Below are 23,141 nucleotides of genomic sequence, written 5' to 3'. Positions count from 1 at the left end.
TTTTGACTTTAACTATATCCCCCTCCAAAGGGAAACCCAAAGGACCCTTGAGACATGGCATAAGAGAGGCCATCTTTCCTGGATGGGCCGAATAAACGCGATCAAAATGAACCTCCTTCCCAAATTTTTATACTTGTTTCAAGTCCTTCCACTAGATATCCCCAGTTCATACTTGTTAAGACAACAGAAAATGTTTGACTCCTTCATTTGGGCTCGGAAGCGCACAAGAGTAGCTAAAAACACTCTGTATTTAGACAAAGTGCACGGTGGACTGGGGGCCCCAAATCTTTTAGCATACTATAGAGCGGCACATCTGGCTAGGATCGTGGCCTGGCAGCACTCCCCCCGGGAGAAACCCTGGATTAAGCTGGAATCCTCCTTGGCCGGAGGTCATAACTTGGGTGATGTGTGCTGGACCATGCCCAATCACAGACCACAAGAGGTATATATAAATTATTATGTGGCAGCCACGCTACGAGTCTGGGATAGAACATTGTCCCTCGATAAATCCATCTCGACCATACCTTCTCCCCTCACACCTCTTCTTAACAACCCCCTCCTATTGCATCCGCACTCCATAAAAACACCGATAGTTGCAAATTCCGCCTCCAATATCCCGGCACATCTAGTGCTCAACAAAGGACAAATACGCCCTCAACTAGAACTCTCCCATCTATTAGGTCCCCCATTCCATCTCTGGTTCCCCTACCTACAGTTGAGACATGCTATAACGAGCAGCCCAGTTTCTAAGGACCTCTCCAGACCCCTTACCCCATTTGAAATCCTGTGTACAACCCCCACTATGTCAAGATCCCATATCTCTATAATATATAAACTACTCAGGGGCTCCTTTCCAACCAGGAGACCCTCTTACATATCTAAATGGGAGGGAGAGCTAGATACGGTCCTCTCTGAGGCACAATGGAGTCACATCTTTACTGAAACTAAAAAGTCATCCATATCATTGGTTTTTGCAGAAATGAATTATAAGCTATTGTCGAGATGGTACCTAACCCCACAGCGACTTCACACTATCTTCCCAAACTCCTCCTATTCTTGCTGGAGGCGTTGTGGTGAAAGGGGCACTTTGTCGCACATTTGGTGGCATTGTCCTCGCATTCAGGCATTCTGGTCAGACGTCACAAGATGCATTAACACGGTTTTAGGGCTTAATATCGTATTCACTCCTACCATGATCTTACTGCAAGATACTCCCCCAATTCACTGCTCATATCGTAAACACTTATTTCGTTGCTTACTCAACTGCGCTAAGCGTCTAATCCCTAGGCTTTGGAAGACTATACAAACCCCCAGCCTCCAGATGTGGTTGAGGGAAGTAGAACACATCTTAGCGATGGAACAGATACATTACACCTATCTAGGTAAACAAGATTTTATCGCAGACATTAGGTTTATATGGGAACAAGGGAAACCCCCACTAAAATGAGGAGCTACGGGCGAGACGGTTGTGATTCAGTTAGACGTGGCCAGGGTCGAGACTCTCAGGCTTATATCATTAACTGAGAGATACACAAGAAGCTCATAGATCTCACGCTAAACAGACAGTACCAGATTAAAATGTAAATGAGTATATTTAAAATTGTTATTATAACCCTCTCTGTACCCTTCCATGGTCAAGCCTATGATGGTATTCTGATGTATATCTAGTGATGAAATGTATGTATGTATGATATTTCTGAACTTTTGTTGTAAAAAAAATTTTTTCTTTCAATAAAAACAGTTGATTTAAAAAAAAAAAAAAAAATAACATCCTTTTTACTGCAATTGTTTTTCAATAGCCAAACTTGAAAGAGCTAATAGCCAAACTTCAATAGCCAAACTTAAAAGAGCCAATCTGATCTTTAGTCTGAAGACAACAAAGCTAGGCACTATCATAAAGTTATTATAAAGTGGGTTGTTTTGCAGTGTTTAGTTAAAGCCAATTAGGAAAAGATGTGTAGCAGAATTAGCCTTGGAATGTCAGCAGGTTTATGATAATTAGAAAATTCTCAATTTTTAGGAATTAATTACATAAAAGGGGGGCAAAATAAATAATTCAAATATATTCCAAAGGTTTTTCATTGTATATAACTAATTATTTTATATAACAATTTCAAGGGGTTTATTGTCCCTTTAAGTAAAACAAGAATTCTTGAGCCTTCTTTGATATTTGATATTCTTAGATACACAGAAATAAATTACTTATCTCTTCACAAATGTTCAAAATCTGAAAAACCACAGATATATATCTCTTTCAGTTTACATTTACATGATAATTTTCTCTGCTTTTCGTAAAACCCAGTAAAATAAAATCCAAACAAACCCTAGTAAAATTAAATATATGATATTTTAAAGCTGTTAAATATATTTATTGATGCTGCATATGCCAGGAAACCCCCCCCCCCACACACACACACACTCACACATTTAAGTAATTTATCAATATAGTACAATGTATCTGTCTAAGGGATATGTAGGATGCTTTTCCCTTCATAAACCTGTAGCAAAAGGTATGGACTTTGTTGACATAAGACTAAATATATCCTTATTCCACTAAAATAAACATATAGGGGTTTATTCCTTAAAAGGTGAATTGCAGGTGATTAAAAATCTTTCAACAACTATCGCCTAGATTACAAGTTTTGCGGTAAGGTGAAAAAGCAGCGTTAACAGGTCCTAACGCTGCTTTTTTATGCCCGCTGGTATTACGAGTCTTTCAGGTATTGGTGTACCGCACACTTTTTTGGCCTTACCGCAAACCTACTTACGTAAATTTCGTAACCCTTTTTTCTATGGGACTTCCATAGCGCTGGTATTACGAGTTTGTCCTGGGAGGCCAAAAAAGTGAGCAGCACAGCCTCTACCGACAAGATTCCTAACGCATTTTAAAGTCAGTAGTTATGAGTTTTACACTACAAAGCTGTAGAATAAAACTTATAACTAAAGTGCTAAAAAGTGTACTAACACCCATAAACTACCTATTAACCCCTAAACTGAGGCCCTCCCGCATCACAAACACTATAATAAAATTATTAACCCCTAATCTGCCGCTCCGGACATCGCCGCCACTATAATAAACATATTAACCCCTAAACCGCCACACTCCTGCCTCGCAAACACTAGTTAAATATTATTAACCCCTAATCTGCCGCCCCCAACATCGCCACCACCTACATTATACCTATTAACCCCTAATCTTCCGCTCCGGATATCGCCACCACCTATATTATATTTATTAACCCCTAATCTGCTGCCCCCAACATCGCCGCCACCTACCTACATTTATTAACCCCTAATCTGCCGTTCCCAACATCACAGCCACTATTCTAAATTTATTAACCCCTAAACCTAAGTCTAACCCTAACCCTAAGATCCCGTAACTTAAATATAATTTAAATAAATCTAAATACAAATAACTATCTTTACCTAAATTATTCCTATTTAAAACTAAATACTTACCTATAAAATAAACCCTAAGCTAGCTACAATATAACTAATAGTTACATTGTATCTATCTTAGGGTTTATTTTTATTTTACAGGCAAGTTTGTATTTATTGTAACTAGGTAGAATAGTTACTAAATAGTTATTAACTATTTAATAACTACCTAGCTAAAATAAATACAAATTGACCTGTAAAATAAAACCTAACCTAAGTTACAATAACACCTAACACTACACTACAATTAAATAAATTCACTACATTAAATACAATTAAATAAATTAAATACAATTAGCTAAATTACCAAAAACAAACAAACACTAACTTACAGAAAATAAAAAACAAATTACAAGATATTTAAACTAATTACACCTAATCTAATAGCCCTATCAAAATAAAAAAGCCCACCCAATCAGCCAATAGGATTGAGCTGGCATTCTACTGGCTGTTCCAATCAGCCAATAGAATGCAAACTTAATCCTATTGGCTGATTGCATCAGACAATAGGATTTTATTTTACCTTAACCTCTTAAGGACATATGACGGAATTTTTCTGTTATAAAACAATTGAGCAAGCTGAAAGCTGTGTCCTTAAAGGGTTAATTCCGATTGGCTGATAGAATTCTATCAGCCAATCAGAATTCCATCTTGGATGATGTCATTTAAAGGAAACTTCATTCCAGAAGAGCAGTCGGATGAAGAGGATGCTCCGCGTCGGATGTCTTGAAGATGGACCCGCTCCGCGCCGGATGGATGAAGATAGAAGATGCCGTCTGGATGAAGACTTCTGCCCGTCTGGAGGACCACTTCACCTGGCTTGGATGAAGACTTCTCCTGGATTCGTTTAGGACTTCGGCCCGGTTGAATGAAGACTTCTCCCAGTAAGGTGATCTTCAAGGGGTTAGTGTTAGTTTTTTTTAAGGGGTATTGGGTGGGTTTTAGAGTAGGGTTGGTTGTGTGGGTGGTGGGTTTTAATGTTGGGGGGGATTTCTAATTGTTTTTTACAGGTAAAAGAGCTGACTACTTTTGGGCAATGCCCGCAAAAGGCCCTTTTAAGGGTTATTTGTAATTTAGTGTAGGGTAGGGCTTTTTTTTTTTTTTTTATTTTGTTAGGGGGATTAGATTAGGTGTAATTAGTTTAAAAATCTTTTAATTTGTTTATTATTTTCTGTAATTTAGTGTTTGTTTGTTTTTGGACTTTAGCTAATTTTATTTAATTGTATTTAATTGTATTTAATTTAGGGAATTAATTTAATTATAGTGTAGTGTTAGGTATAATTGTCAGCGATGTTAGGGACGGCAGATTAGGAGTTAATAATATTTAACTAGTGTTTGCGATGCAGGAGTGCGGCGGTTTAGGGGTTAATATATTTATTATAGTGGCGGCGATGTACGGTTCAGCAGATTAGGGGTTAAAATAATTATTTTAGTGTTTGCGATGTGGGGGGCCTCGGTTTAGGGGTTAATAGGTAGTTTATGGGTGTTAGTGTACTTTTTAGCACTTTAGTTAAGAGTTTTATGCTACTGCGTTGTAGTGTAAAACTCTTAACTGCTGAGTTTAAAATGCGGTACCAGTCTTGACAGGAGAGGGTCTACCGCTCACTTTTTGTCAGACTCGTAATTCCGGCGCTATGCAAGTCCCATTGAAAAAAATAGGATACGCAATTTACGTAAGTGGATTTGCGGTATTTCCAATTCTGGCCAAAAAAGTGAGTGGTGCACCTGTACCTGCAAGACTAGTAATACCAGCGGGCGTTAAAAAGCAGCGTTGGGACTGGCCAACGCTGCTTTTTAAGCCTAACGCACAACTCGTAATCTAGCCATTGGTTTGGCCCTTCATAATGCACAGTTAAAGGGACAGTCAAGTCCAAAATAAACTTTCATCATTCAAATAGGGCATGTCATTTTAAACAACTTTCCAATTTACTTCTCACCAATTTTGCTTTGTTCTCTTGGTATTCTTAGATGAAAACTAAACCTAGGTAGGCTCATATGCTAATTTCTTAGAACTTGAGGGCCGCCTCTAATCTGAATGCATTTTGACAGGTTTTCACCACTAGAGGGCGTTAGTTCATGTGTGTCTTGAAGTTACCTAGGAGTCAGCATTGATTGGCTAAAATGCAAGTCTGTCAAAAGAACTGAAATAAGGGGGAACTGTGCAAAGGCTTAAATGCAAGGTAATTAAAGAGTTAAAAAGTGTATTTATATAAATTTGTTGGTTATGCAAAACTGGGGAATGGGTAATAAAGGGATTATCTATATTTTTAAACAACAAAAATTCTGGTGTTGACTGTCTCTTTAACCCCTTAATGACCACAGCACTTTTCCATTTTCTGTCCGTTTGGGACCAAGGCTATTTTTACATTTCTGCGGTGTTTGTGTTTAGCTGTAATTTTCCTCTTACTCATTTACTGTACCCACACATATTATATACCGTTTTTCTCGCCATTAAATGTACTTTCTAAAGATACCATTATTTTCATCATATCTTATCATTTACTATAAAAAAAAATATAAAATATGAGGAAAAAATCGAAAAAAACACATTTTTTTCTAACTTTGACCCCCAAAATCTGTTACATATCTACAACCACCAAAAAACACCCATGCTAAATAGTTTCAAAATTTTATCCTGAGTTTAGAAATACCAAATGTTTACATGTTCTTTGCTTTTTTTGTAACTTATAGGGCCATAAATACAAGTAGCACTTTGCTATTTCCAAACCTTTTTTTTTCAAAATTAGTGCTAGTTACATTAGAACACTAATATCTTTCAGGAATCTCTGAATATCCATTGACATGTATATATTTTTTTTTAGTAGACAACCCAAAGTATTGATCTAGGCCCATTTTGGTATATTTCATGCCACCATTTTACCGCCAAATGCGATCAAATACAAAAAATCGTTCACTTTTTTACAAATTTTTTACAAACTTTTGGTTTCTCACTGAAATTATTTGCAAACCGCTTGTGCAATTATGGCATAAATGGTTGTAAATTCTTCTCTGGGATCCCCTTTGTTCAGAAATAGCAGACATATATGGCTTTAGCATTGCTTTTTGGTAATTAGAAGGCCGCTAAATGCCACTGCGCACCACACGTGTATTATGCCCAGCAATGAAGGGGTTAATTAGGGAGCATGTAGGGAGCATTTTGGGGTAATTTTAGCTTTAGTGTAGTGTAGTAGACAACCCCAACTATTGATCTAGGCCCATTTTGGTATATTTCATGCCACCATTTCACCGCCAAATGCAATCAAATAAAAAAAAAACGTTAACTTTTTCACAATTTTAGGTTTCTCACTGAAATCATTTACAAACAGCTTATGCAATTATGGCACAAATGGTTGTAAATGTTTCTCTGGGATCCCCTTTGTTTAGAAATAGCAGACATATATGGCTTTGGCGATGCTTTTTGGTAATTAGAAGGCCGCTAAATGCTGCTGCGCATCACGCGTGTATTATGTCTAGCAGTGAAGGGGTTAATTATGTAGCTTGTAGGGAACTTGCAAGGTTAATTTTAGCTTTAGTGTAGAGCTCAGCCTCCCACCTGAAACATCAGACCCCCTGATGCCTCCCAAATAGCTCTCTTCCCTCCCCCACCCCACAATTGTCCCCGCCATCTTAAGTACTGGCAGAAACTCTGCCAGTACTAAAATAAAAGGTATATTTGGGCTTTTTTGAGTTTTTTTTTAGCATATTTACATATGCTGCTGTGTAGGATCCCCCCTTAGCCCCCAACCTCACAGATCCCCCACCAAACAGCTCTCTAACCCTCCCCCTCTGCCTTAATGGGCGCCATCTTGGGTACTGGCAGCTGTCTGCCAGTACCCAGTTTAGAACAAAAATGTGCTTTTTTTTTAAGAAAAATCCCTTTTTCTGTAGTGTAGCTCCCCCCACACCCAAGAACAACCCCCCACCCCTCCAAGATCCCTTTTACTGAAGTTTATTTGTTTTTTAATTTGTCCCTTTTCCCCCACAGTTACAATCTAATTTTCTGTAGTATAGCGGTTCCCACCCGCTCCCGCCCCGTGCACGCGCCCGCCCGCCACCCTCTGTGCACGCGCGCGCGCCCGTGCGCGCCCCCGTCAGCTCCGGCCCCGATCCCGCCCCCCTCCACCTTATACGGCCCATCGATGGCCGCCCACCCGCCTCCCAAGTCAGCTCCCACCCACCAACGTTACCGGCCACCGATGTCCGGTGCAGAGAGGGCCACAGAGTGGCTCTCTCTGCATCGGATGGCCATGCAGGGTTATTGCAGGATGCCTCCATATCGAGGCATCACTGCAATAACCGGAAAGCAGCTGGAAGCGAGCAGGATCGCTTCCAGCTGCTTTCCACACTGAGGACGTGCAGGGTACGTTCTCAGGCATTAACTGCCTTTTTTTCTGAGGACGTACCCTGCACGTCCTCAGTCGTTAAGGGGTTAATGAAAGACTTTTGTATGACATTTTTATAAGATTAAATAAAAAATATATATATATCTTACCAGGTGATAACATATTACGCGCTGCCTTCATAAGCAGATGATCCAGTTTTCGAAAGTTATTGTACACTTCTTCTGAAATCTTGATGTCTTTAACTTTAGAATAGGAATTGGTATATTGTTCTGACTCATTGCCAAAAAGAGTTAAATATCCAGCCCTAAAGAGAATAAGATTTTATTACTGTACAATATGAAGTGTTAAAAAATAGTGTCATCTATCAATCTGATTCCATTATTAAAGGTGCACATGGAACATAAAGGAATCTATGTTGGAGTTATAGAAATAGTTATTCTGTTTACAAATATTACATTTTATTGAATGTGAATGCTTTCTAATATTCATGTAAAATTGTGTGTTTTCATTGGACATTGTAGGCAAAGATGATGCCCAGTGCTTCTGAAGCAGCAATTAAATATCTTTTAAAATAATGCTCTCTTTCAGATCGAGCAAACAGAATAAAAAACAGAAATATTAGATAGTTTATTCACACTTTGGTGACTGGTTAAATGAACGAATAACACAGACCAAGCGCTTTTATATAAAGTTTTGATATCATGAGATATTTATCCTTAATTCTGGGAATTTTCCTCTACATAATGTCCAAAATATGGTATGGACCCTACTTGCCCTTATTTGAGACCTAAGACCTATATTCCTGACTGTATACATGACTGTTTAGTTCTTTAACATAGTGCAGCATATGGGCATCTTTACAGGGGGAAAAGTACCTGTGTTCATGCGTATCAGCATTTTCCCTTTCTAAAATGACTGCTGAATGTGAATAAAATGAATAGAAAGTTACTTTCAGCACACACACACTCATGTACGCACACAAAATCTCAAACACACACACTCACATGTGCGCACACAAACACATAAACAAACACACTCATGTGCGCACACAAACACACACGCTCTCATGTGCACACACATAAACTTACACACACTCCCATTTACGCATACAAGCAAACCCACCCACAAACACACTCTTATATGTACACACATACAAACACACTATCATGTGCACACACAAACACACACACATTATTATGTGCACACACAAACACACACGCACACTTATGTGTTCCACACAAACACACACACACTCATGTGAACACACAAACACACACACTCATGTGTGCACATACTCTTGTGTGCGCACACAAACACACGCTCTTGGGTGCGCATTCACACACGCACGCACGCACGCACGTAAACACACACACTCTCATGTGTGTGCACATACTCTTGTGTGCGCACACAAGCACACACATTCTTGTCAGGGCCGGATTTACAGCCCAGGTGCCTGTAGGCACCAAAAACTGAAGTGCCCCCCCCCCCCCCCACTGATGTGTCGGCTACCTTAACTAAAATGGCCACTGGCATATTACACCCAGTGCCACCTCTGAATATTACACACAGTTCTGCATATTACATACACACCTCTGCATATTTCACCCAGTGCCATCAATGTATATTATACACATCTCTGAATATAACACACAGTGCCATGACTTCATATAACACACACCTCTGTATATTACACCCATTGCCATCTCTGTATAATACACACATATCTGCATATAACACACAGTGCCATCTCTGCATATAAAACACACCTCTGTGTATTACACCCAGTGTAATTTCTATATATTGCACACATCTCTGCATATTACACCCAGTGCCATATCTGTGTATTTAACACATCTCTCCATATAACACACACATTGGTATATTACACCCAGTGCCATCCCTGCATATAACACACATCACTGTATAATACACGCATCACCGCATATAGGCTCCACAGGCCCCTCTCCCCCTACACAGTGCCATCTCCTCACATCAACCAGCCCAAGTTTGCCCAGGCTGGTGCCATCTTGTCTCCTCTCACATGTGTGTCCTTGCAGTGGGACCCATTATCCGCAGACAATGCTCTTCTATCTGAGGTTTGGGGGGAAGCTGCTCTTCTATCTGAGGTTTGGGGGGAAGCGGGAAAGTAGAGCTAGGGGTCAGATACAGGGAGAGCTGTCAGTATGACCATATGGACGGGGGTGGGAGCAGACCCCCACTTACACAGCGGTACCATAACTTATGCACCTGTCACCCCTGACTGGCACATGCCCTATGCCCCTTGTCACCCCCTTTCTGACACATGCCTGACCTTAACAAAGATGGCCACCGCAAATGCACAGTGCTTTTATTTCACTGCCGGCAGCCATCATAGTTAAGGTTAGCTATATTTATAATAGGCAGAGACAGGTGCCCCTCTATGGTGGGTGCCTCACATGCCTACTCTGCCTTATTATAAATTCGGCCCTGACTCGTGTGTGTGCAAACACACATACTCTTATGTGCTCACACAAACACCCAAACTCACATGTGCCCACAGAAACACACACTCTCATGTGTGCACACAAACACACACACACTCTAATGTGCATACAAACACACACAAACTCTCATGTGCACACAAACACACACACTCTCATGCGTGTACACACAGACTCTCATGTGTGCACACAAACATTATCATGTGCACACACAAACACACACACACTCTCATGTTTACACACAAACAAATACACTTATGTGCACGCACACAAACACACACCAATGTGAGCACACAAACACACACTCTTATGTGAACACACAAACACACACACTCTCATGTGTGCACACAAACACACACAAAACACACACACTCTTATGTGCAAACACAAACACCCTAACTCACATGTTCCCATACAAACACACACTCTCATGTGCACACACAAACACCCACACTCTCATGTGCATACAAACACACACACTCTCATTAGGAATGGGAGAATGTGTTTATATTCTAATTTGAATTTTAGAACGAATGTTATTGTAGAAATTCGATTTACATAATAGAATGTTAAGAACAAATATTCTTAAAAATTATATTATCGAATATTATTTACAGTTTTCGAATGTCACATTCGAATTCAAATGTCACATTCGAATGTCATATTCGAATGTCACATTTGAATTTGAATATTACATTTATAAAACACAATTGTAGACTAGAAATACTATTTCGAATTTGAATGTGACATTCAAATTCAAATGTGACATTCAAATTTGAATATTACATTTATTAAACACAGTTGTAAGCTAGAAATACTATTTCGAATTAGAATGTGATATTCCAATTCGAATATGACATTCAAATTCGAATATTACATTTCAAAAACACAGTATTAGACTAGAAATACTATTTTGAATTTGAATGTGACATTCAAATTGAATGTAGCATTCAAATTCAAATATTACATTTATTAAACATAGTTGTAGACTAGAAATACTATTTCGAATTTGAATCTTACATTCGAATTCGAATGTCACATTTGAATTCGAATATTACATTACGAAATTGAATAAATACATAGCTATACATTCTATTATTCAAACTAATATTTTCTAATTTTATTGAAAAATTCGAAAAACGAAAATTCGAAAATAGAATGTTAGAATGTTATATAAACATTTGAAATTCGATTTGAACAAACAAATGTATCAAAGTTTGTTTTAAATTTCTAATTTTTAGAAACATTCACCCATCCCTAACTCTCATACATGTACACAAACACACACACTCTCATGTGCACAAACAAACACCCAAACTCACATGTGCCCAATCAAACACATAATCTCATGTGGGCACACAAACCCACACAAAATCCACACAAACAGACACACTCATGTGCATACAAACACACACAAACTCTCATGTGCACACAAACACACATACTCTCATGCATGCACACAAACACACACATTCTCATGTGCGCACACAAACACACACATTATCATGGGCACACACAAACACACACACTCTCATGTGTGCAGACACATGCCCTTAAACACACACACACTCTCATGTGCACACACACACAAACACTTTCATGTGCACACACACCCACACTCTAATACACACACTCATGTGCGCACAAACACACTCATGTGCGGACACAAACACTCACTGTCATGTACGCACTCAAACACACACACACTCTAATGTATGCACACACATGCACACAAACACACACACTATCATGTGCGCACACAAACACACAAAACACACTCATGTGTGCACACAAACACACAAAACACACACACTTACATATGCACACAAACACACAAAGTTATGAAAGTCTGGCCATACTTCGCTGAATACGGCGAGCAATACGCTCGCCGTATTCAGCATTGCACCAGCAGCTCACAAGAGCTGCTAGTGCAACGCCGCCCTCTGCAGACTCGCGGCCAATTGGCCGCCAGCAGGGGGTGTCAATCAACCCGATCGTACTTGATCGGGTTGATTTCCGGCGATGTGTATCCGCCTGCTCAGAGCAGGCGGACAGGTTATGGAGCAGCGGTCTTTGTGACCGCTGCTTCATAACTGCTGTTTCTGGTGAGTCTAATGACGGAGCTTGATACATATGCCCCATTCTCTCATGTGCGCACACAAACACATGCACACAAACATACACACTCTCACGTGCGCACACAAACACATACCCTCTCATGTGCCCACACGCACAAACACACACACTCTCATCTGCGCACACAAACACACAAAACACACACTCTCATGTGTGCACACAAACACACACCCTCTCATGTGCCCACACGCACAAACACACACACTCTCATGTGCACACACAAAACACACACTCTCATGTGTGCACACAAACACACAAAACACACACTCTCATGTGTGCACACAAACACACAAAACACACACACATGCCCACACTTATGTGCGTGCACACACACTCACATGTGCACACACAAACACACTCACATGTGCACACACAAACACACACACTCTCATGTGCGCCCACAAACACATGCACACAAACATACACACTCTAACGTGCGCACACAAATGTGCAAACACAAACACACACACACTCATGTGCCCACACACACAAACACACACACACTCTCATGTGCCCACACACACAAACAGACACACTCTCATGTGCACACACACACGCATACAAACACACACTCTCATGTGCGCACACACACACTCTCATGTGCCACACAAACACTCTCATGTTCGCACACACATGCACACACGCTCATGTGCACACGCAAACACACACACGACGTGTGTACACAAACACATACACTCTCATGTGCGCACATAAACACATACACAACACACACACACTCTCATGTGCGCACATAAACACACACACTCTCATGTGCGCACATAAACACACACTCTCGTGTGCACACTAAAACACACAAACACAAAATATATATCACTAATGTACTATGATTTATAATACTGTATTATCATCTAAATAAAGCAGAAAGGATGTAAATTGCGGTATCTGATTGTTTGTAGAGTGGTTGTTTTCTTACTGTTTGTACTGCCTCCTGAGCTCCCTTGAAAAAAATGCATCTTTTCAGCTCTCTATTAACTAATTTATGTAGATCACTTATAGGGGCCGATTTATCATTGTCTGTCCGACATGATACGCTGTAGCACATGCTGTTGGCATTAATCATTGCACAGGCAGTTCTTGGGAACTCTTGTGCAATGCTGCCCCCTGCTGCTTAATCCACCCAAAATTTCCGGCGATTCAGAAACTGAAGTTAAGAAGCAGAGATCGTAAGATACGATCGGGATGATTGACACCCCCTGCTAGTGACCAATTGGCTGCGAATGTGCAGGGGATGACATTGCACAGGCATTTCATAAGAAATGCTTGTGCAATGTAAAATGTCGACAGAGTATGCTGTCGGCATTTAGAGATGCAGGGCGGACATGATTTGCTATAGCGATTCATGTCCACCCGGGATTTAATAAATTGACCCAATAGAGTGGAACAAATGATTTTAAACAACTTTTCAATATATTTTAGCAAATTTGCTTAATTCTCTTAATATCTTTTGTTGAGGATGTAGCAATGCACTACTGGGAGCTAGCTGAACACATTGGGGCCAATTTATCAAAGGCCGAATGGCCCCTGATGCCCCTGTTTCCACACAAACCTTCAGACTTGCCAGAAACAGCAGTTATAAAGCAGCGGTCTTAAGAAGCTGCAGACATCAATCCGCCCGCTCCTATACGATCTGGTTTGGTTTGGCACCCCCTGCTAGTGGCTGTGAATCTGCAGGGGAAGGCATTGCACAAGCAGTTGGCTTGTCATATAGTGTATCATGTCCGACAGACATCGATAAATCTGCCCCATTGGGTGAGCCAATGACAAGACGTACAGTATATGTGTGCAGCCACCAGTCAAAATCTAACTCCCAGTAATACATTGCTGCTCCTAAGCCTACCTTAGGTATGTTTTCCAGCAAAGGATACCAAGAGAAGGAAGGAACATAAAACATAGAAGTAAATTGAAAAGTTGTTTAAAATCACATACTGTTTCTGAATCATGAAAGTTTAATTTGGATTTTACTGCCCCTTTAAAGGATATATTTTAAACTCCTTTGTTGGGGAAAAGCACATAATTATATGAAAACATTTTCTCTTTGCATTTTTTATGACCCTTTAACTTATTAACATCATAATTAAAGTGAGTTAAATGTATCTCTATAGTGAACAGGGTGATGCACACAATAGCCTATATTAGAGTGCCAAAAATATTAGTGCTATTGAGCGCTAACTGCACTCAAGTTAAATCAATAGCGCAAATGAAAGACACAGGTGCCCTAACATCTGGGGATCCGATAATGCGGTTACGCTAAGTCCCATTCCCATCTTTGGGGCTCACTATAAATGCCTCTTCTGGCTTTAGCTTGTGCGCTAACCCAAAGGTGTGCTTGGAGAACTGCACCAAAGCCAAAGGTGCATTACTTTTGTTCCTCGCATAGAATAAAATGTCCTTTTTCATTTTATATATACTGTATATATATATATATATATATATATATATATATATACACATATATACACACATATATATATATATACATACACATATATACACACATATATATATACTGTACATACAGATACACATATATCATATCCCTTTTAAATCATTTTTATACATTTATTTAATTATAAACTTTTATTTCATATATATATTATTTTAATATGTTTTCAGGTATTTTGTGACTTTTATTCTAACAATTTATTTCAGGGGGCCTATTTATGAAAGGCCTGTCAGACATGATCCGACATTGCGGATCATGTCCGACAGACCTCGCTGAATGCGGAGAGCAATACGCTTTCTGTATTCAGCATTGCACCAGCAGCTCTTGTGAACTGCTGGAGCAACGCCGCCCCCTGCAGATTCCGCTAGCAGGGGGGTGTCAATCGCATTCGCTGCTTTATAACTGGTGTTTCTGGCAAACCTGAAGGCTCGCCAGAAACACAGGGCTTCAAGCTCCATACAGAGTTTGATAGATAGGCCCCCAGGTCTCAAGTAACTTCTAACTTTTTAATATAACTTTTAACTTGTAATATGAGCAATGTTTGATGTGGTCACAGTTTTCATTGAAAGTATGGGACACACTAAAGGGATGTCAGCCACGCTAACTTGAAAAATCAGATTGCATGTTAATACTAGCGCGTTCTAGTGATACTAATGGTGCACTGTATGCTATCAATAGCGCTCCACTTGTAATCTAGGCCAGTATGTCTGAGAATAGTTTTTGTTATATTTAAGTTATTAGGTTTACTCCATGTACTGTACAATGGACTTTTTTCTGATGTTGGAATATTAAATATTGCCAATTACATATTTCCTTATAAACCATAACTGTAAAGTAACTAAAATGTGTACCTTAACATAACATTGTAAGTAAAGTTAAATAATCCAGCTTCCTTCCATTCTGAAGATGTTAATTCTGTGTCATTTAGAAGAATAGTGTTCAGATTATGAAACATTGACTTTGTCAGGGATGGGAGACTCTTGTTTTGCAGATGCCTGCCAACGATAATAAAACATTAATATTTAGCATCAGGACCAAAGATACCAAAAACAACTTTCATCTTTTTGTGTTACTTTATAGTAAAAAAAAAAAAAGACAATAATTAAGTAGCAATTTGTCAACATTGTCAATTTCTTTCATTCATTGATAGTCATTTGTTATAGGAAAATAATTTAATATGTTTTGAGACTCAGTTTGACGCCTAAATATTTTGATTAAAAATTAAATGCGTTTTGCCAGCAAATGCTGTATTTTTTTGATTCGTTATGACTATATTCCTTAATGTCAGAGATAACATTCTGAGAATCTGTAACATTAGAGAAACTGTAAGATAATTTACAGATGAGATTACACAGAGATAACTAGGAGCAAAATAAGTAGATGTGAAAAAGGGGAAGGAATATGAAAACAGTGAAATATTTCAAATTAAGCAGGAAGCAGAAGAAAAATATAATTGAGAAATATTCAAATTAAGCAGATAAAGGGACAGGTTACTGAAATGCTGAATCTCTTGAAAGTGATGCAGCAAATCTGTGTAAAGATGAGTAGAAAATATCACATAAACATCACTATATAAAAAAGGAAGATATTTTATCTCACAGTGTTGTCAGTAGCCACACCCCATTGCAAAGGAACTTAAAACAACCAATCGGAATGTTTGTCCTGGGACATGTAAGAGAGCACACTTCTGTTATGTTTAATGAAGTTTACTATAAAATCTAACAAAATTATGGTGAAATCTCATAAGATCACAGTAAAGCAAAGTGTGAACTGATGATGATGAATGGCTGTTTGACCATGCAGACAACAGTAAAATAAAAGTAGTTGAAGGAAAACTGAAACAGATCGTTACTCTGGTGAGCTGAAGACCAGCCTTTTTCTACTATTTATATTAGGAACAAGAGTTTACTATTCATGAAGCATATGTATGTAAGACTCACGCACCCTCATCTAAACAGCACTCAAGCTCAGAGAGCTGGTGGGGGTATGTATCCATCAGTGGTGATGAAAATCAAATCATGCCCAGTGCAATATGTGGTCTCTGAGCAGGTACAATGTTTGAATTCAGGTCCACAGTGCATATGTATATATGCCCATGCACAGTAAATGTTATCACTACAACAAAAATTACTTCCACTAGAAGCATCTTTACTAATTCAAGTATTTTGCACAAAGGAAGCAAATTCTATTTCCATTTTGAGTTTTATGTCCCTTTTTTGAACTTACAGGATCCCTTTAATTGTGTAAACATGTATTTAATTCTTGTTTTTATATTTTTATATTTCATAACTTTTATCCCTGTGTTTTTTATTCAAAATCATTAACCATAGCTGGTATCCTGCTGTGTATGTTAAAAATTTTGAATTATTAGATCATTTTCTCCGTGTTTGCCAAGTGATATATAACCCAGTTTATTGTAGAACATATCATATTGACTTTTTTTCAGTGTATAGGAGGAATTTGTTACTCGAGCAATATTTTAACTCTCTTATCATCACACTTATAGTTGCTTACTTGCGTCATAGATACATTTTAGTCCTATTTTCTAGGATTAATATGATTATATAAGATTACTTACAAATGTATGTGATGTCATGTGTTAATGATTGATGGTAAAAGTAAGTTAGTCTCTAAAGAATGATCATTCATCAGAACAATTAAATGCTGACAGATGGATCAGAAAAAGCAACTGGGGGGGGGGGGGGTGCCCAGGCAGCTGTTATGGCTGACAGCATTTTCTACAATGGCAAGGAAAGACACTGATTTGCCACTGAACATCAGCCTTCTTCCATGTCATCTATGGTAGAAAACTATATGATCTGCTAGATAACATCTAAATGCAATGATTGCTTCCAATATTTTTGAGCTATCACTGTGTGGGGATATGAGCCGCTGAAACCTATGGTAGCTGTGCTTGGAAAGGCCACAACACCCCCCCTGGTAAACGGTGTAACACACACTGCTCCGTTCTTTTCTCGAACAATAGATCATTATAAATTGAACTCAAAGTAAGACATTACCAGTGTCTGGTCTGTAATTTCCTATGAGCAAACACGTAACCAACCTATTTAAATCATAAAGGGAGTGTATAGACATATAATTTAACAATGGAGCCTAGCAAAATGGTACATGCTCACCGCATGCTGCATGATAACTTTACACGCTTTATGAAACATATGATCTGTTTAAAGCAGGCTCAAACCACTGATGTAGGTCAACACAAATGGGAAGTGAGGAATCTTATAGAAGAGGCCTCAATACAGAATGCACACCTAGGTACCTGAAGAACATAATCACCAGAGGTTTGTGGTGACCGATGACTTTTTTGCTAGGGAGATTTCGGGTTTACCTCCTCTGATAGCGCAGGGCATATACCAGATCTCGTGGTGATGCAGTCGATTGCTGGGGAGTCCTGGCTTGTATGTGGGACAGTGTTGGAGGGAAAAATACCATTCAAGGTTCTAGGCACTGTCTGGAAGACCAGATTTTCTCTCGGGTGTGAACATTGCCAGATTCCCTGAAATAGACATATTCCATAAGGCCTGGGCTTTTAACAGTTCAGGATGTTTAGCCAAGAGTGTGTGGGAGGCCTTCAGAATCTGAATTAGTGATATTTTTCTCACAGTGGGCAAAGTCTGAACATAGAGAGAAGTTCTGAATCCTAGTTTGTAGCCTGTGGAGTTGGGTAAATAGAGAAACTTACCTTTTAACTCAGGATGGGACATTACCACCCTGCTTTTTAGTTCCATTTGCTTATTGAGATGTGGTTGAAATGATCTAATGTATACTTAGCTTCAATTTAGATACATAAACCTATATATTTTTCTTTTGTGCATGTTTCAGCAATGCTGGTAATGACGATATAATGATGAATATCTGACAATGCAAAGTTTTGCTTTTATGGTTTTTATACATAGACATTATTAAATATATATATAATCTCTATATTATTACCATTCTACCAATATTAGAGATAACCATAATTTTTAATTTGAAAGTAAACTTGAACGCTTGAGTGCAATAGAATTTAACGTGCATTGTGTAGTGCGATATCAGAGCTCTGTCTAACTGTTTCGCAAAACAAAAAGTGTCACAAAACACATCAAAAATGCATTAGAAAGTACAGTTACACTCATAATAACATCTAATAAAAATTATCCAAAAAATATTGCACAAAAAAGTTATAAGGGCTCAAAGATATGAGGTCTCAGCATTGGAGTCCTGAATATCTATTAAAAAATGCATAGAACATATTCTGCAATGTACAGAACATTTATATGCCTACATACATATATACACATATACATATATACACAAACACAGGTATAGATATTTTTTGTACCAAAATACCATCATAAATATTAGGGTTGCACCGATACCATTTTTTTAAGCCTGAGTACAAGTACCGATACTTGTTTTCAAATACTCGCCGATACCAATTACCGATACTTTTTTTTACTGTCATGTGACAGTTTACCAAGCACAATACAGACTAACTATTTAAGATTCCTTCTTTATAATTATGAAGGACTGTAACTCAAAAGACATTATGAAATAATAAAACTGTTTTATTTGTCACAAAGTTCACAGAACATGTTTATAAATAAAAATATTACAAAAAAATATATTAATAACAACAACAATAAATAACAAATATAAAATTACAACCAACCAAAAGTGCAATACAGTAAAAAAATAGAACAATGCACTGCTTAATCATGGGGAACAACACTATGGGCTAGATTACATTTGACTGGCAAGCTTTACCAATGATCTCATTACATGTCCTACTCCATTAACGTCTATGGAATTGGAAATGTGAACAGAGCATTGGTAAAGCTTACCAATCAAATGTAATCTAAATCTAGTCCTATAAATGCAGGATGAGTGTTCATTGGAATTAACTTAATTTGTCCTATGAGTACTCTTCCTGCAATTATATAATCTAAGGGTATGGATGTTCCTCAGAGTACAGTATGTTTTGAACATAATTGTGCAAGATGAGAACTAGAAGTAAAAAAGGCAATCAAGCAATACGAATAATTTTTCAAAAGTTAGTGGCAAGGAACAGAACAGAAGCATCTCTGCATGTTCAGCTATTAGTCTGAGTCTGTTTTTGCTATCAGTAAGGAGGTTCGACTTTAAGTTGAACAGTCTTTCACTTTCCACACTACTGCATGGGGCAGAAAAATATTTTTGGGCCATTTTAGCCAGTGCTGTAAATCTCAGTTTATTAACTGTCCAGTACTTCAGGGGTTTGTCTGAACGAGGTACAGTGATCTCTCCTACAATAATACAAATAACAACAATTTGTATTGGCAGAACAATAGTAAACAATTTTTAGTTTAGTCTCCACTCCAGCTTAAAATGAAATGAGAACATGCAGTTTGAAAAAAAGTCACAAGATAGCATATGGGTAGGAAGTATCGGTTTAAGTATCGGTGCATTTACACAAGTACAATTACTCATGCAAATACTTGGTATCGGTACCGATCCCGATACTAGTATCGGTATCGGTGCAACCCTAATAAATATGTAGAAATATGTATTTATGAATAAATTAACCATATTCTTCTATGTGAAGAACATTGGAATGTGAAATATTAATATTTTCATGTCTGGTTAGTGCACTTGAGAATAAGCGATTGGGTTTGCACGTGAATAGGGTGTTCCCCCCCGACACACACTTTTTTGCTCCATTGACGTCTATGGGGGAATACGTTATCTCTAGTGCAATTTTGGCTTTTTAAGCTTGTCAGGTTAGCATGCAAGCGAAAACAGTTTACTTTCAACTTGTAATATGAGCGCAACCCAACGCGTGCAAAAAGCTTACTTCTAGGGCAGTTAAAGGGACAGTATACTGTAAAATAGTTTTCCCTTAATGTGTTTACAATTGCTTTTTTTACCAACTGCAGAGTAAAAAAATGTATGAAAATTAGCTTTTTAAGGCTTATTTGTGTATATTAAAGCTCTGATTTTGTGTTTTGAAGCCACAGCCTAATAAAATAGGTTGAGCTTGTAGGTATAATCAGATCTCATTACTGTATCACATTGTGCAAATATACCTGCTTCTTTATCTTATATCTGTCCTTAAAACAATCACCAGTACTTTGATAGAACAATGGAAAATCAGCATTTTATTACCTTATCTCTGCTATATCTCACTAGGAGTGTAATTTCTTCTGCTGGCTGTGTTTACAAAGCTTATATATAGCTGGTACGCGCGGCCACAAACTTTCAGAATAGGTGGGGATACCACATGCTAAATCAACAATTTCAAATGCCAATATAAGGGTAAAGGAGCTACTTGTAAACAATTTAATACACTCCAGCAGGTAAAGTGGATCATTGGGAACAAATTAAAGGGGAGAACATTTTTGAGTAAACTGTCCCTTTAATGCTTGAGCAAGAGCATTAAATAATGCTCCACTTGTAATCTGGCCTTAATTTTTGCCTATATAGCAGTCCATCCCCCCTCAGTGTTATTGCCTACTGTGTCTAGGGGTCCAAGAGAGGCCCCATAGTAATACCCTGGACCAATTTCAATCTTCATGTACAGAACACATGTATGCATTCATATTTCTAAGTTGCTAAAAATATTTGATGAGAGTTGATAAATAAAACTGTGGAATATATTTTCATAAGCATAGTTATATTATAGCATTTTGCTAGTAAGTATATGCATCAGACAACCAATGGCTCTATATTATATGAAGAGGCTCTCCAGTATGAGAACTATAATATCTGTGGAATATTTATGATGAAAGTCCTTTCATGTTTAGCTAGGACAACTCGATAATCCGGTAGGGTTACGTTAATATCTTTCCAAGTGCCATTTTGGATATATTCAATGAATAGTTTATATTTTGATACAAAGTATATTGATTTTCTTTTATTATTTGATTCCTTACATGCTATATGGTTCTAAGGTCCCAGAGTAACCAATCAAATCACTAGATTTCCTCCTACAGGTTATCTATGATTACATGGGTCCAAGAGTAATCTTCTAAAGTTTGGGAGGAACTTGCATTATTAAGAATAAGGTTTTATTCCCATATGTTATTTTACATTGATGATGTTAGAATCTTTATCTTTTCAGACAATAAGTTGTCTTGTGTTTAGAACATTTGTAATCGTGTATTGAATTGTATTATCCTGAGAATAATCTGTAAATTTGTTATCATTTGATTGAACATCAGTTTAAAATTGTAACTTCTAACAACCTCAATAAAAGATATACAAAAAAAAAGCTGGCTGTTTGTGATCCATTACTGACAAAGTTAAAGGGAAATAGAAGACAAAATTAAACTTTCATGATTTGCATGTGTACAATAAAAAAAAATGTCCCTTTACTTCTAATATACAATTTATTTATTTATTTCTCCTGGTATATTATGTTCAAATTTAGCGCTTGTCCATGTCAGAATAACTAGGTGTGTATGAACATGTCGTGAACACAATATCACAGCTGTGTTTGCCACAATGTTTGTAACAATGGTACCAGCACTATGTAATTTGATGATTCTTTACAAATAAACAATAATAAAACTAATGCACTGTCCTCAAGCTACATGCACAACCCTTAGCCTATCTCAGTATGCTGTTATGAAAAAGAAATGTCTTTTAACAAAGGGTACCAAGAGAAAGAAGTAAATGGGAAATGTTTTCAAATTATACCCTTTGTCTAAATTAGGGTTTTCGATTCCATTCCTCAGTGTACCCTAACAGGCCAGATTTTCAGGATTACCTTGGCTCCGAGAAGATTGATGACCAAGGGTACTGATTAGCTGATCATGCTCTAATCCAGATATCCAGAAAATCCATAATTTTAGGGATTATTGGAATTGAAAAATCTGATTTGGAATGCACACCCCCTACCTAGGTATTCTCTTCAACAAAGTATACTATAAGAACAAAGTATATTTGATAAGATAAGTAATTCTAAATTTGTTGCTTGTTAAAATTTCCTATTTATTTCTACTATTAAATTTGCTTTATTCTTTGGTATTCTTTGTTGAAGGAGCAGCTATGCACTACTGGGAGCTAGCTGAACACATCAGATGAGTCAATGGTAAGAGGCATATAAAAGCAGTCATCAATCAGCAGCTAGCTCCCAATAGTGCATTGCTGCTACTAAGCCTACCTAGGTATGCCTATGTACAAATTCAGATCAGTGAAAATCCAGATCTTTGTGTGTTGCCCTTTCACAAGAGGAAATTTGTATGTGTTAGGTCCCTTTAAGGATTTTACTTCAAGGAAAATGATATATTGTAAGAATTA

The 23,141-nt window shown here is 37.9% G+C and overlaps 1 protein-coding gene across 1 annotated transcript in view; it reads right to left on the bottom strand.

Annotated features, from left to right (window-relative positions):
- Positions 1-23,141, bottom strand: part of PTGIS (prostaglandin I2 synthase) — a 197,347-nt gene that overhangs the window by 98,024 nt on the left and 76,182 nt on the right. Inside the window, 2 exon segments of the mRNA XM_053716906.1 lie at positions 7,931-8,085; positions 15,713-15,856. Coding sequence (XP_053572881.1) covers positions 7,931-8,085; positions 15,713-15,856 — 299 coding nt within the window.

This window comes from Bombina bombina, chromosome 1 (genome assembly GCF_027579735.1).
Source record: "Bombina bombina isolate aBomBom1 chromosome 1, aBomBom1.pri, whole genome shotgun sequence".
NCBI lineage: Eukaryota > Metazoa > Chordata > Amphibia > Anura > Bombinatoridae > Bombina > Bombina bombina.
The sequence above is the reverse complement of the archived record's forward strand: the minus strand, read 5'-3'. Positions and strand labels throughout refer to the sequence as shown.